The sequence below is a fragment of the Trachypithecus francoisi genome, unplaced genomic scaffold, assembly GCF_009764315.1.
Source record: "Trachypithecus francoisi isolate TF-2019V2 unplaced genomic scaffold, Tfra_2.0 Lachesis_group6, whole genome shotgun sequence".
In the NCBI taxonomy this organism is placed as follows: domain Eukaryota; kingdom Metazoa; phylum Chordata; class Mammalia; order Primates; family Cercopithecidae; genus Trachypithecus; species Trachypithecus francoisi.
This window is the reverse complement of record NW_022681471.1, coordinates 106,794,183-106,810,218: the sequence shown is the minus strand read 5'-3', so window position 1 is coordinate 106,810,218 and position 16,036 is coordinate 106,794,183. Positions and strand designations below refer to the sequence as shown.

The 16,036-nt window shown below is 38.8% G+C and overlaps 1 protein-coding gene across 1 annotated transcript in view; it reads right to left on the bottom strand.

The window, feature by feature from the left end:
- Positions 1 to 12,724: 12,724 nt before the first annotated feature.
- The window catches only part of DMD (dystrophin), a 2,224,438-nt gene continuing 2,221,126 nt past the window's right edge, over positions 12,725 to 16,036 (bottom strand). The window contains 1 exon segment of the mRNA XM_033201414.1: positions 12,725 to 15,283. Within this exon segment, the coding sequence (XP_033057305.1) occupies positions 15,272 to 15,283 (12 nt within the window). The 3' untranslated portion in view covers positions 12,725 to 15,271.

Here is a 16,036-nt window from a genome sequence, read left to right as displayed (position 1 = left end):
TGTGGCTATAAAGATACCTGAAAATGTGGAAGTGGCCTTGGAACTGGGCAATGGGCAGAGATTGCAAGAATTTGGAGGAGCAGGCCATAAAAATATTGTATTGCCATGAATGGCACATTGGGGGTGTGTATTAGTCTGTTTTCACATTGCTATAATTTATAAAGGAAAGAGGTTAATTGACACATGGTTGCGCATGGCTGGGGAGACCTCAGGAAACTTAACAATCATGGCAGAACATGAGGAGAAGCAAGCACCTTCTTCACAGGGTGGTAGAATTGAGAGAGAGCAAGAGGGGAACTGCCAAACACTTTTAAACCATCAGATCTTGGGAGAACTCACTCACTATCATGAGAATAGCATGGGGGAAACTGCCCCCATGATCCCATCACTTCCCACCAGGTCCTTCCCTGGACACATGGGGATTACAATATGAGATGAGATTTGTGTGGGGACACAGCCAAATCATATCAAGGTGATTCTGGTGAGGGCTCAGAAGAAGATAAAAACACGAGGGAAAGTTTATAACTTTTTAGAGATCGGTTAAGTGGTTGTGACTAAAATGCTGATAAAAATATGGACAGTAAAGGCCATTCTGATGATGAGGTCTCAGATGGAAATGAGGAGGAACTCACTGTAACCTGGAGCAAAGTGCGCGCACATGGTACCATAGCAAAGAAATAGGATGTGTTGGCTAGGGTTCTGTGAAAGTCTGAACTTAAAAATGATGACCTAGGGTATCTGGTGGAAGAAATTTCTAAGCAGCAAAGTACTCAAAAAGTGGTGTGATTACTTTTAAAAGCTTACACTCAGTCATGGCAACAGAAGAATGACCTAAAGGTGGAATGTATAATTAAAAGGGAGGCAAAGTGTATAAATTTGGAAATTTCAGAGCCTGGCCATGTGGTAGAGAATGAAAGCATTTTTAGGAGAGGAATCCGAAGGTGCAGCCCAGTGACTGCTTGCTAAAGAGATTAGCACAGATAAAAGGGAACCAGGTGCTAATACTCAGAACGATGGAAAAAAGGGCCCAGAAGGCATTTCAGTGGTCTTTAAGATTGCCTCTCCCATTATGAGGCCTATGAGGACAGAATGGTTTTGTGGACAGGCCTGGGGTGCTGCATCAGGATGGTGCTACTCATATCCTGGCCTCACCAGAGAGTGCAAGTGGTAAGCCTTGATGGCTTTCCCACAGGGTTAAGTCTGCAGGGATCTAGAATGCAAGGGCCTTGGGGGCTTGGCAACTTGCACCTAGATTTCAAAGGATGTATCTGAAAGCCTAGAAGTCCAAGTGGAAGCTTGCAACAGGGGCAGAGCCACCACAGAGAGTACCCATGGAGGCACCACCTAGTAGAGCTGAGAGAGTAGAGCTGATGTGGGGACCCCAGAATTATAGAGCCACCTGGCAGTGTGCCACCTTAGCCTAGAAAAACTCTTGAGTTCAACTTCAACCTGAGAAAGCAGCCACATGGGCTGCATCCAGCAAAGCCATGGGGGCGGGGCTGCCCAAGGTGTTGGGATCCCAACTTTTGCCCCAGTGTGCCCAAGAAGCAGAACATGGACTAAGATTATTTTGGAGCTTTAAGATTAATGTCTGCCCTGATGGGTTTCAGACTGAGGTGGGGCCTGTGCCTGTTACCCCTTTCTTTTGACTGATTTCTGCCTTTTGGAATGGGAATGTTTACCCAATGCTGGTACCACCAAAAAAACCAAGTTATTTACTTCTATGATAAATACCACTTCTATTTATCATAGAAGTAAATAACTTGTTTTTTATTTTATTTTATTTTATTTTATAGGCTTATAGCTAGAAGGAACTTGAGTTTCAGATGAAACTTTGGGCTTTGGATTTTTAAATTGGTGCTGGAACAATTAAGACTTTGGGACTATTTGGATGGAATTATTGTATGTTGCATGTGAGAAGGACATGAGTTTTGGGCGACCAGGAGTGAAATGCTATGGTCTCAATATGGTTTGTTTGTCCCCACCAAAACTCATGTTGAAATTTGATCCCCAGTGTGACAGTGTTGGGAGGTGTGGCCTAGTGGGAGGTGTTTGGGTTATGGAGGTGGATCCCTCATGAATAGCTTGCTGCTGTTCTCATGGTAATGAGTTATCACTCTCATGAGGCTGAATTAGTTTTTGCAGGAACAGATCAGTTCCCTCAAGGGTAGGTCATTATAAAGCCAGGACACTTTTGAGGGTATCCTCTTTGTACATGTCCACTTCCTTTTTGACCTCAGCCATTTTGTGATGCAGCACAAAAGCCCTTGCTAGAAACCAGGACCATTGCCCTTGAACTTCTAAGCCTGCAGAGCCATGAGCTAAATAACCTCTGTTCTGATAAATTACCCAGTCTCAAGTATTTTTATAGCAACACAGAATAGACTAGGACACAAACTATATGTATTACTTTAGAAAAATGTTCAGAATGCATTGTTAAAGAAAGCAGGTTACACCTTCATTTTTGTCTTTATCACATTTATCTTAGAAAAAGTATGCATGGGGAAAGTTGTGGAAACATATACACTGAATATTTTAACAGCAGTTTTCTCCAGGCAGTGGATTATGGGTGATTTTTACTTTTCCTTTGTAAGTCCATGTATTTTCTGTATATTTCACAATGAGCATATAAATGGAAGGAGGAAAACAACAAGAAATTTTTATTTTGAAAATAGAGAATGATTTGCTTTTTAAATACTGCCTGCATGTCAAAATGTCCAGGTCAATGCGGCTCCATCAAAATGTCCTTGATGACAAAACGGTGGCAGCCATGTAGTAGTCATGGTCTTTTCCTTGTTTCCTGCTAGTTCACTTTCTACTTGATGACAAAACAGTGGCAGCAGCCATGTAGTAGTTACAGCCTTCTCCTTGTGTCCTGCTAGTTCACTTTTCATGCAGCAGGCAGTCTGAGTGGTCTTTCAAAAGCACTCATCTGGTCTTGTTACTCATGTGCTTAAATTTTTTCAGTATGTTCCCATTTAAGGCCCAAATTGTTATCAGCATGGCAGACAGTGCCTTCTGAGAACTGCTTCCCCCTTTCTTAGTCCACCAAGAACTAGGAGTTCTTCCCACTCTGTTCTAGCCACACTGATCTATCTGCAGTTCCTGAAAGGGCCCCGGTACTTATTTCAGTCTGATTAGAGTTCATTATTGCCACTGAAAGAAATAACTAGAAACTAGATCTAATCATCCAATCTTTGTTTCTTTCTTTCTTTCTTTTAAGTGCCTATAATGGTGCTTACCACAGATTGGCAAAATATTTTCTGGATGAAAGATGAATAAATGTATGGAGTACAGAACCTCTGTCATGACTATTAATGAGTTTTCAGTGGCTAGAGAGATGCCATTGACGTCTTGGAGCTGTTACTCTATTAACGTTATTCTTCAGTTGCATTTTGAGTTGGGTTGAATAGAGCAGCTAATAATAATATATAACATAATTTGAATACAAAAGTGTATTTTAGGTTCTTTTTCTCTATGTCAAGACTGGCTAGACGTTTGCCAATACATTTCCTTTACCTGAGCACCCAGAAAGACTTTATTTCCTAGCCCTCCTTGAAGGTAGATTGGGAAATTGTGATTGAATTCTGGCTGATGAGAATTTGAACAGATATGATCTGTCCCTTCCATGAGTCTATCTTCGGTGTATTCTCATTTCTGGTCCGTGTGACTGGACTTGAAGGCCTCCAAAATGGTGGATTTGTAAGAATGAAGAAGCCTGGCTTCTGGGCAGTGAAGTGGATGAGAAATAAACCTTTGTTGGGTTTAGTGACTGAGATTTTGGTGTCTACTTGTTACTGTAGCAAAATCTAACTTCTCCTAACAGCATCATCTTCCAAAGAAACTTTTATAACTCCACTTGGTTTTGAGTTGGGCAGGACTTATATGGTCACTTTAATTTGACACTTCAGAATGCATATTAGATATGCAGATAAGCATATTTCCTTATTCAGCTTCTTCATTTTGAATTTTCCAAACGATTTGAAAGAGAAACATGGAGTAAGATAATGACTATTCAGTAGAAAGCAAAAAATAGTACAGAACACAAATAACTAACAATTAGCATAACAATTCTTACTATAAATATGAATCTTTCATTTCTTCTCTATTTTTTCATAGTTTAGAAATCTGCTATGTTTAATAGAAAGTTCCAAATATGCTGCCTTTTTGATGAAGAAGGGTTGTACAAATCTGTCAAACACACAAATATATTATGTGCTTAATTTATTGATTAGTTTATATAAGAATTAAATTCAACCAAAAAGTGACTAAGATCTACTACATATGTTTTGTTGTACAGCAATGCTCTTTTTGGTTGGTATTCAGATAGGGATGTTGGTGGACTCAGGCTGCTTGTAGTAATGCATGTCTGTTAAATAATCTCTGCTAAATGTGGCCAGAAATGTGGAATTTTTTATTGGCAGTTATAATCCTTGGGCTGCGTATAACTTCATTAGACATCTGGCTGCCAATTCCATATAGTATCTTTTCATGACCATCATACACTGCAGGGAGCGTTAATTTACGCTGAAGACCAGATTAATTGGAAAGGTCTTTTCCAAACAAAACTCATGAAAGAATATTAACATAGTGCTTGCAAATGTGATTATTTGATTCAGTGTAGGGATTTTCTCTTTAAAATTTTGCCTGATTTCTCCATATTTGATTAGGACACCCTCCTTGTGCTACTGCTTTAGCTTGTGTGAGTCATATATCATGACCTATGGCAAATATTTCTCACCTGTCTCCTCTAGCAGACTGTGAGGCACAAAACAGGACACACAGATCCCCTTTTAACTTAATATCCTAAGTGCATGGCCTGAAGTAGAAACTGAGTGAATGCTTATTTACTGAATATTGACATGGTTGTTTAAACTGTTGTGATTTTAGAATTAGAAAAACTGCTTAATACCTACTTTACAGTTACAATTTTTGATGACTTGTATATGTCACACATATATAAACAGATCAGGTTTTGTACCACTATGTCAGTTTTAGAATCATGGTACCATTTTAGGATGCCAAAAATTTTTCAGAGAAACATGGTAGGAGGCTAGGATATTGAGAAAAGACTTAAGGAAGAATCTATAATCACTTTAAAGGCATAGTTTTTGACCTGTGTTTAAGCAAAATGCCAGAATGGGGCATTGGTGCTACCTGTTGTGTAACATGGAGCAGAAGGTCCTATCATATGTGAAAAAGGCCAGGCTTAGACAAGCCATTCAGCTAAACAAGACAGCAAAAGACAAGCTAAAGGATTAGAGGAAGGCCGGGGTGGTGGCTCACACCTGTAATCCCAGGACTTTGAGAGGCCGAGGTGGGTGGATCACCTGAGGTCAGGAGTTCGAGACCAGCCTGGCCAACATGGTGAAACCCCCATCTCTACTAAAAATAAAAAAAGTTAGCTGGGTGCAGTGGCAGATGCCTGTAATCCCAGCTACTCAGGAGGCTGAGGCAGGAGAATTGCTTGAACCTGAGAGGTGGAAGTTGCAGTGAGCTGAGATCGTGCCATTGCACTCCAGCCTGGGTGACAGAGTGAGACCCTGCGTCCCCCTCACAAAGAAAAAAAAAGATCAGAGGAAGGAAAGGTTGGTAATCAAGCCATTTTACATTCTTGTTTTAGCTTTTACCTTGCCCACATTGCCATCGTATAGGATCAGACTTGAAGGGGGATCTGTCCTTCTATAAAAGCTTCAGAGAAAGGTGAATCTACTGCATTCAGAATTTAACCAGGGTGGTTGTTATTGAATTCTTCCTTGTATAGCATCCCAAATTCTTCAAGCTATGCTTTAAACTCCTTTTCTTTGATTGTCTCCTCAGTAGAACTGGAGAACAACTGGTCATCACCTTCAATGTAAGATGTTAAATCACCTCACAGTTTTATTTTTTTCCCTTGTATATGAAATTTCAATTCTCTTATTTATTTCTTTTAGGGTCTTATTTCTTAAACAGCCATATCTCTGACTCTCTGCTGTAATGTCCCTGAGCTGTCTTATTCATCCTGGAGTTCTGAACACCACCCATAAAAAGAACATGACTAATGCCTAGGAAAGAAAAGTTAGAATATGAAATCCCCAAGTGTCACTTTTCTTGTATACTTTATTGTCTCCATAGTTCAGCCATTCACTCTGAAAACATCCTTTGTGCCAGGAGTCCTAGGTGCTCTGGACTATAATGTAGTGAGCAAGCTGACCCAAATCCCTACCCTCCCAAACTTTACATTCTAGTCAGAGGAGAGACAGATGATACACAAAATATACAAGTAAAGAATCATCGTATGCCAGCTGGTAAAAATGTGGTGTAGAATAATAGAGCTGGGACAGGGAAAGGTAGTGTTGGGAGCTGCAGTTCTAAATACTGGCTAGGAGAGATCTGACCGAGGTGTTTTGAGTAAAGACTTCAAGGAAATGAGGAAGCCAATGAAACAGGCAGCTAGGGTAGAGCATGCTGAGTGGAGAAAACAGCAAACATGAAGGCTTTGAGGTCAGAACTGGCTGGTGTGTTAGAGAAACAATAAAGCATCAGGTACATGGATGGAGCAGAGTGAAGGAGAGGAAGGGTAGCAAGGAGGAAGACAGAGAGGTATGGGTCAGATTGTATAGGAACCCCTCAAACTCTAGAAGAACTTTGGCTTTTATTTTCGGATTCGAAGCCATTGGTTGATTTTAAGCCAACAAGTGACAAGACCTTATTATGCCATCATAGGATCACCCTGGCTGCTGTGTTGAGAATAGACTGAAGGAAGAAAGGGTAGAAGTTGGGAGGCCAGCATATTGTGATGATTTGGCAGCACAGTGATTATGATATCTCGGACCAGTGCAGTGAAAGTCGAGATGAGGACAAGTGGCCAGGTTCTCATCTGTTTTAAAGGGAGGGCCAAATTGAATTTGCTGATGTGATGGTTGTGGGTGCGAAAGAAAAGGAGTCAAGAGTATTTAAAGTTTTTGACCTGAGCAACTGGAAGATAGGCTTGCCATGAATAGCTTGGGGAGAGAACATTTTAGATAGTGATGGGAGGCGGTGGCATTGGTTGATCAGGAACTTGCTCTTAGATATGACAAGTTAGAGAAGACTATTAGACCTTTAAGTGGAGTTGTTGAGGAAGCTGCTGGATCTCCAAGTCGGGAGTTCATGGGTGAAGTTCTGGTTAGAGATACAAATCGTGGAGTCATCATCATGTAGAAGGTATCTGTAGCCCTGAGACCGAATGAGACTACCAAGGTGGCAAGTGTAAACATAAATGAAAAGAGATCCAAGAACTTAGCCTTAGGGAATACCAATGTTAAGAGGTCAGGGAATAGACTGTAAAAAATGTAAGCACATATGCATGAACAGTACACATAAGCATTTTGGTGGTAGCAACCATGAGTGAGTAAGCTTTGGAGAAGCAGGCTGTTTCGACTTAGGATGGAGGAAGGAAAGGATGCTGATGTGTGGAACGTGACTGTTGCCATGAAGCCTTGAAGAATAAGAATGTAGCAGTGAGCTGAGCGTGGCTCAGCTACTCAGGAGGCTGAGGCAGGAGGATGGGAGGATCCTCTGAATCCAGGAGTTTGAGTTCAGCCTGAGCAACATAGTGAGACTTCCTCTCTAAATTTTTTTTTTTTTAAGCAGACCAACTTTTAGCAACAATGTATTGTATATTTAAAAGTAGCTAAGTGAGAACTCAAAATGTTCCCAGCACATATCAATGATTACCTTAAGGTTATGGACACACCAAATACCCTGACTTGATCATTACACATTCTATGCATATAACAAAATCTCACATGTAAAGATGTAAAATATTTGTATATCATTTTTTTTTGTTTTATTTTAAAAACAATGCAGCAGTGAGTGAAGAAGGCTAGGCTCGCAGTTCCAAGCAGTTGGAAGGGGCAGTCTGGCTGTAGTAAGCAGCAGGATGGAGAGAGAGGTAGAATGGCTTAGGTTCCTTTTTGTTTCACAACTCTTTCTCAGTGAAACAAACAGCAATGTTTTAGACTGGATTCCCTCAAAGCAGCCTTTGAGATGCAGTATTCTCTGCAGAAGGTTTACTGGGGGCGGGGTGCTTATAACAGAGACACCTGAAGAAAGTGAGAAGGCAGGAAGGGCAGAGGAGAAGCTGAACTATGAAGTGATTACAACTAAGGCCTTGGTGGATTCCAGGCGGTGCTCCAGAGCTGGGATGGCCCTTCAGAATTGTCCCAAATTGAGGCAAGGGGACTGGGTTTTTGTTTTTCTACATCAGCCAGTATTGGCCCAGGTGATTTCCCTGTGACAGGTGGTGTTACCTTGGGCAAGACAGTTCTCTGTCCTGACAGTTCGGTGTCCTGAGAGGGACACAGCTGTGAGCCATCAGCAGCTGATATTCCCAGAAGCAAGGGTATGGATGCACTGTCTCTGAAGACAAGAGGGGATGTGGCTGGGGTGTATCTACAAGCTCAAAACACCAAGAGTCCAGATGTTACATTTAAATGAATGCAAATGAATGGGGATAGCTTCTTTCTCTACTGTTGAAAAATACTTCTTTATTTGCTGGCTTTTATATGATGGCCAATGTTTTCAGCTAGGGTAGTATCATTAATTACTTTAGAGAAGTGACTGGAGGGCTGGACAAAATAGGAAAGGTATGCGAGAACTAATGCCATTAAAATATCTCTAAGAGCTGGAGCTTGCCAGTTGGGGAGAGTATGAAAAGAACACAGCCTGTATTCAGGTAGTAAAGAGAATCAGCAGTTTTCTACTGCTTCCCTAGGAGGCATTTGGAAATGTATTGAGGCAGGTTTGTCATCACAGTGACTGGGAGAACTACAAAGTGAGGGACAGTTGTGCATAATGAAGAATTGTCCCAACCCAAATACCAACAACACTTCTATTGAGAAACAGTGTGTCTGAAAGATGTTAGGTACCTACTAACCAGGGCATTGAGAGTGAAAGGGTGCTATTAATAATGATGTCAAGACAACAGACGTAGCCATGAATGAAGCAGGCAAACTAGGACTTAGGGGAGTCCTGGTATAGGGGCTTGCAGCTACCCACACAGGTATAAAGGGGGAAATCGAACCCAGGAAAACAGTGTGTGAAATCAATCATATCTGGAAAGTACAGGCTTGGAGTCCCCCAATTGTCTTATTGACTTTAAAAAGGGATTGAGTGATTATCCTTCTGTGGCATCAAAAGAGTTACTCAGTCCAGTCACAAATTTTTGGCTGATAAAAATTGTCAACATGCCCAGGATGCTTAATTTTAGTATGGATAGGAATTGTTGAGCCAGTAACCTCAACTCTTGTTATGATGACAAAAGTATTCTCTTAGTGCAGAGTTTCCCAAATGTTTTCACATTGTGGCACACAGATAAATTTATTATCGATTGAAGGGCATCCTCGAATAACCGCAGGAGGCTGAAGCCTACAGACCTCCTGTGGCCACCCTCAAAACTATGAGATTCAAAGACTTTAGCACTCCTGGGTCACATTTTAATACACACCTTATCAAATGATAAGTCTTGAAAGCCTAGGAAGTTTTAAAATGAAACAGAGATGGTGGAGTAAGCCTAACCGTTGCTTTTAATACTTTTATGTTGAATTTAGGCATAATCTGTGTTTGTTTAAAGTGCTTAAGATGTTTGTGGCAGTTTGACATATTAGCAAATTGGAGAGATAAGTCTTAGGTTCCAATGTAAAATGTGTACTTTTACACATGTGATTTCAAAATGAATTTAAAAAGTTGGACTTAACTCACACAGTATATGCTATTGGAATGTTTCAGAGGAATTGAGATTCACTATATTTATATGTTTAATTTGTCTCGATATATGTGAGTTAGGTATGGTGGAGGTGCTGTTGGTTGGTGTTGGTCTTCCCTGTGAGATATTAGATAGGCTTGAAAATAAAGCACATTAAGTGTATAGATGCAGCTTAGAACAAAAAATTCAGACTACTCAACATGGCTAAGTCTGCTCACTAAAAGTGACTGTTCTTACTTCATACAAATTGTCTACATTTCTATATCTAAAAATAAAATTTCTAAGTTGAACCTAAAGATGTATGAAAAATTAGGTTTTAAAATGTATACCAAGTGGAGAAAGCTGGCAGACACCACCTTTACCAAATGATCAGTGTTAACAGCACCAAGAATGGAATGTGCCTCCTGCTATCACATGCTGAGGACACATCATTGTTTGTGTAGTATTCCTGACAAAAATGCATACCCTGAATCTAAACCATGAGAACACATCAGACAAACCTAAATTGATGCACATCCTACAAAGTAACTGTCTTGTACTGTTAAAAATGTCAAGGTCTTTGAAGACAGAGAAAGGCAGAGACACTGTTCCGGATCAAAGGTGATTAAAGAGATATGACAACTAAATGTCATGAAATCATGAATTAGATGCCAGACTAGGGCAAGATATATAATGATAAAAGACATCATTGGCACAATTGACTATATTTGGTAGAATATGGACTGTAGAGTAGATGATAGCTATATATAATTTTTTTATTTTGATAATTGTACTATGGTTATGCAAGAGAATGTTGTAGATATTAGGAAATGTACACGATGTATTTAAATGTAAGGAGGCATGATGTCTACAACTTTATTCTTAAAATGGCTCAGAAAAAACTATCATCTATTCATTGAGAGAACAGTAAAGTAAATGAAGCAAAATGTAAACAATTCATTAACCTGGGTAAAGGGTACATGTGAGTTCTTTCTTTGTACTGTTCTTGCAATTTTTCTTTTGTTTCAGTTTTTCTTGTTTGAATTATTTCAAAATAAACGTATGGAAGAGCTAAAATCCTGAATGTATATAAAATACACACATGTACATACATATGTATGTACATATAACATTTAAACCTCAAGTTACTGTAGATAACCTTTTCTGTACACAAAAGCTACTCTCAGACATCCCTAAACTTTACACATTCACACAAGATTGTTTATTGTGGAATGCTGGGCATGCTGCCACTCTTGTGTTGTCAGTTAAGTCCATGAGATCACAGTACACTGACGTGCAAGGGGCATTGAAGAGCATGTTTATATTTCCTACTCCAGTGGCTTTGCTACTATGGGAAATAATTTGATTCCTGTCCTTCCTACACTTAATTTGAAGGCAAAGTCTTTGCAAGTGTGCCAGTGCCTGCCTTTGTATTCATTCCACCATTAGAGCATTACAAATTAAGGGAAATCCCATTGCAGCTCTACAGAACACATCCATTAGTCTTGGTGCTTTCTCCCAAATGCACATTTTGCTTGCCGGTGCATAATCTGTGCCAGCTTGATCCATTTTAATTTTTAACTGAATTAATTCTGTCTCTTCTAGTGTGTGCCAAGTATGGAATGGAAAACCAAATGCCTTCCTCAGAATCATCCACACACGGTGGTCTTAGACGTGGTGAAGTGTTGAAGATTCCTCGGTGACATCCTTAAGTGTCACCAAACAGCCGGTCTGGGTGTTTCAAACAAAGGTAGGTTGGGGTAATGGTGGGAAGGATAAATGATTTGTTTATTTAAATAGGATCAAAATTTTTCTTGGTATATGTGGATGTCAAGGGCAGTGTTTCGATGTGGTAGTCACTTGGGTGAGCATCATCACCCTACTCTCAAAAAATTAGCAAGTGATTCACAGCAGACATGCCACATCTACTAACATCATTTCTAATGAGATGGATCATCTCCTGTTATTTCCAAAATCACTAGGATAGGCTGCACCTAGTGGACTTATGTTATTCCTTTGGCTCACCAGTATCTGAACACTGTTGCGGGAACCCCTCCCAACCATGAACCTTGGGAATAGGTAAAGACAGCCTCTCCCTAAGAAGTGCTGACATTGCTACCCACTTTCTCAGCCTCCTTTGCAGCTAGGGCAAGAAACAGAGCAGGGCAGGGGCAAAGGAGAGGTTCTCCCCGTGGTGGTGGTTGACTATGCTAAGGGAGTCTTCCCTGGAACCAGTTCTGAGACATCGTTTTAGGTGTCTCTTACTACTCATGCATCCTCTTAAGTCTGGTGACATTAACAAGAATAGAAGTGATATGAAATTCTCTTGAGAAGCAAAGTATGAATTGCAAACTGACTTAATATACTTGTCATTATTAAAAAACAAACAAACACAACAAACACTATGACTGACTATCACTGCTCAAAATGTATCTCCCAGTCTGCAAATGCTTACTCCCTTTGACCCAGCAATCTCACTTCTAGGAAGTATCCCACAGATAGATATATTTGTGCACAAATGAAATGATGTAATGAGAAATGTGCAATATGTTTGTTATAGCAAAAGACTGAAAACAGACTACATATCCCACCAAAGGGAATTGCTTAAATAAAATAGCCTGTGAACATATAATGAAATATTATACAGCTATAAAAAAGAATGAGAAAGCATTTTATATATTTAAATGAAAGAAAGATTTCTTGAGTCCATATTTAAATTTAAACAAGTAAGGCACATAACTGGGTACAGAGAATGCTATATCCTGTGAAATAATAAGAGGAAAAAAAAGGAACATATATTTTTTTAATTGCTTATATAGTAATAAAGACACTTTGGAAGACTAAATAAGAAATTAATGTCTACTCAGGGCAATGAGGATGATATGGGGGAAAGGGTAGTTGGGAGTCTTTTCACTGTCTTTCTAGATTATAGTTTTTTACTCATATGCATGTATTACCTATTTAAAAAGTAAATAACTAAATTAAAATAAAAACAAAGTACTGCAGTCCAGTCAACACTTTTTTGTAACATAACTGCGTGCTTTATTGAGATACACAGTAAAGCAGTACTATAATACAATAGTAAGGCATATATTTGGTGAAGTCTGATATGTTGTGAAAATGCAGTAGAACTGAAGTTTAAAAAAATAATTAGTAAATGTTACAGTGTTGGTGTTAAAACACAATATATTATGATACTCACTCAAGTAAGAACTCAGTACCTGAAAACAATGACAAAACATGCCATGTGATGTTTATGTTTCAGTTACATTGATTATGATTTACAGTTTAATACTTGGTGGTTATAAAGAACACAACACGAAATAATGTCCAAATTATGCTTAAAATGCAGCAATAAAGCTCTCAATTTTTATTCAAATATTATGATAGACTCACTCCAGAACTAATGTCTAAAAGAAAAAACAAAAAGATTAAAACAAAATTATGCACTCTATTTACCTCTGATTTTAGAATGAAACTTAAACTTCTTAGTAGGATGTAAAGTAACCCCTTGTTTTAAATCTTAGTTTGTTTTAAAAGTCCTTGGGTAAAGAAAGAAAAGGTCCAGCATCACATAAAGGAAAAAAAATGCAAGACAAAAACCAAATCTTCATGTAATATGTTACCTTGGAGCTTTGGGTTTTCTTTTGAAAATTATAAAAGAAAGAAAATCACGCAATAGACAAGCGGTGAAGCTGTGAACTCAGGTGTGCAGGATCATCAGGAACACCCCAAAACCAAAGTGAGGTAGAAATAGCATGAGAAGCTGTGTTTGATGTTAATTATTATTAACAAAATAATGGACAAAACCCACTCTCCAAAAGCTAATTACACTTGATGTCAGAGGTAACAGATTTGCAAAATTATAGGTCACACGGTGATGTCTATTGAATGAATGATTTAAAAATCAAAGAGGAATAAAATGGCATGAAAGAGTAAAGCTTTTTCCTACCAGTCCTTAGCTTTTCCTCTTGAGCTTTTCTCCAATTTTTGAGCAGTGTTTGTTTGTTTGTTTGTTTGTTTATATATTTACCCTGTCTAATCTCCCAAGAAGGGTTTGGAGTAGCTTTACTTTTGTAACATTTGAATCCATTTGCCTTCTTACTTACAAACCTGTGTGGAATTACTCGCAGAGAAATGCAAAGGAGGGAAACAGTTCATGGGCTTCTGGGTTGATACTTGTCAGTATCACAAATGTGATGGGGCTACTGTCTTACACCTTTTCCCAAAGTTTATTTTACATTGTCTTGTGGCATTTAAAAACTCATCCGGCATGGAAAAAGAGAGCTAAAAAAACAGCAACAAAAACAAAACCACCCACTTCCTTTTGACTGTAAGAAGAGGGCATAATAATTTAGTTGTAATTAATTGCAGAGAACTTTATGTATTAGTCCTTCAGTTAAAGAGTGGCCTATACCTTCACAGGGATGGGCTGGAATCCATAGCCCTCCAGCCCTGTCATCATCCTGCTACTGCTTGGGAGTGAAAAATACCTTTGGATGCTCAGAAGGTCAGAATACCTTCTGATTTCCACTGAAGCATCATTAAATCTAAATCGTGGCATTGCCAGCAGCAGGAAGCTGAATGAATATATCAATCAATCAACCAACCAACCGATTACTGTGATACCATAAGTCCTGTGTATTCATTCCTCTAGTTGTCAGTGGAAAGTTTAAAATGAGGAACATCTGGAGCTGTAGACAATGTTTTAGTGTGGTAGTTTCCTTCTGGCTTCCGGCTCCAGGGAAAAATCCATTCTAGACCAAGCAGGTAAGCCTGGATGACTAGAAGTAATTTCTTTCTTTCTATTAGGAAGTGACACGAACATTTAAAAAAATGGAAAAAGTCTATAGAAATTCATATCTATCTATATAACTATAGTATTTATATACTTATAGACATATAGATATATAAAATGAAAACACACAGCCCGCCCCACTCAGTTGACAATTCTCAAATGAGCAGTGTGAAGTAGTCATCTGGTGGTGTTAGAGGAAGTCCTATCTATCTTTAATATGCAAACAAAGAAAAAGCCATGAATTTCATATGGATATCACACCAAAGGATGCAAAACAATGCGCTGCCTCAAAGTTGTGTGTATGTGTGTGTGTGTTTTTAGGGGTTTTTATAAACAACTTTTTTTTATAAAGCACACTTTAGTTTACAATCTTTCTTTATAACTGTTATAAATTTTTAAACAACCCAAAATGCGTTCCATATAAAGAAATGGCAAGTTATTTAGCTATCAAGATTTTACATGTAGTTTTCTTATAACTTTTTTGTACAATTGCATAGACGTGTAAAACCTGCCATTGTTAACAAAACAATAACAGACTTAGAAACTACTGAAATCTACAGTATAGTACCACTACCCTTCACAAAAATATAGATTTATTTCTTGTAAACTCTTACTGTCTAATCCTCTTTTTGTTGTATGAATATTATAAAAACCATGCGGGAATCAGGAGTTGTAAAACATTTATTCTGCTCCTTCTTCATCTGTCATGACTGATACTAAGGACTCCATCGCTCTGCCCAAATCATCTGCCATGTGGAAAAGACTTCCTACATTGTGTCCTGGAAAACAAAGACAGACAAACAGACTTTACAACAGGTGCAGATAGCATCACTCTGTTTCTTTGCTATTTGGGAAATCATTCCCCATTTCTGGGTGAAGACAACACAGAAGCTGCATTGAGGGTATACACAACAAGGTTTGATTTTCACCAGTTTCCAGGAAGAAGCAAAGCCTTGTTAATGAAGCTATTACACGTTGTTTGTTAGTATCAGCTTAATGTTGGAGCAGGCTACTGGTGTTTGTTTAAATGGAAAAATGTCAAGCTACACTCATGTTCCCAATGTAAATATATATCAAAAGAATTCCACAGATAAGCACAAGATTTCTATCAGAACAGGAATATTCCGTGATGGGATACATCTTTTCCACCTTGACTATGAGTGATTACTTACTCTCTCTCTACTTGTACTAATGTTTTTTAACAAACCACCATCACTGCCTCTGTCAGCCTCACAACTACCACACCATTACCTCCAATATCACCCCCATCACACGAATTTTCATTTCAGAGGTGAAATTTTCATTTCAAAGCTGTTTCAGGCTGTTGGCTTGCTTCTGAGGCTATGGTGGAGGTGGCTATTTTCTCTCTGCTTTTACTTGGGTTGAAAAATAAACTCTTGACCTTTTGGTGCACTATTAACATTTGAATTAGGACACCTCAGAATTACTTCCCATTCCAAATTAGAGCCTAATTATAAGGTGACCAACATATATTGTATGCATTTGGGTATTCTGTGAATCCATCTTAGATC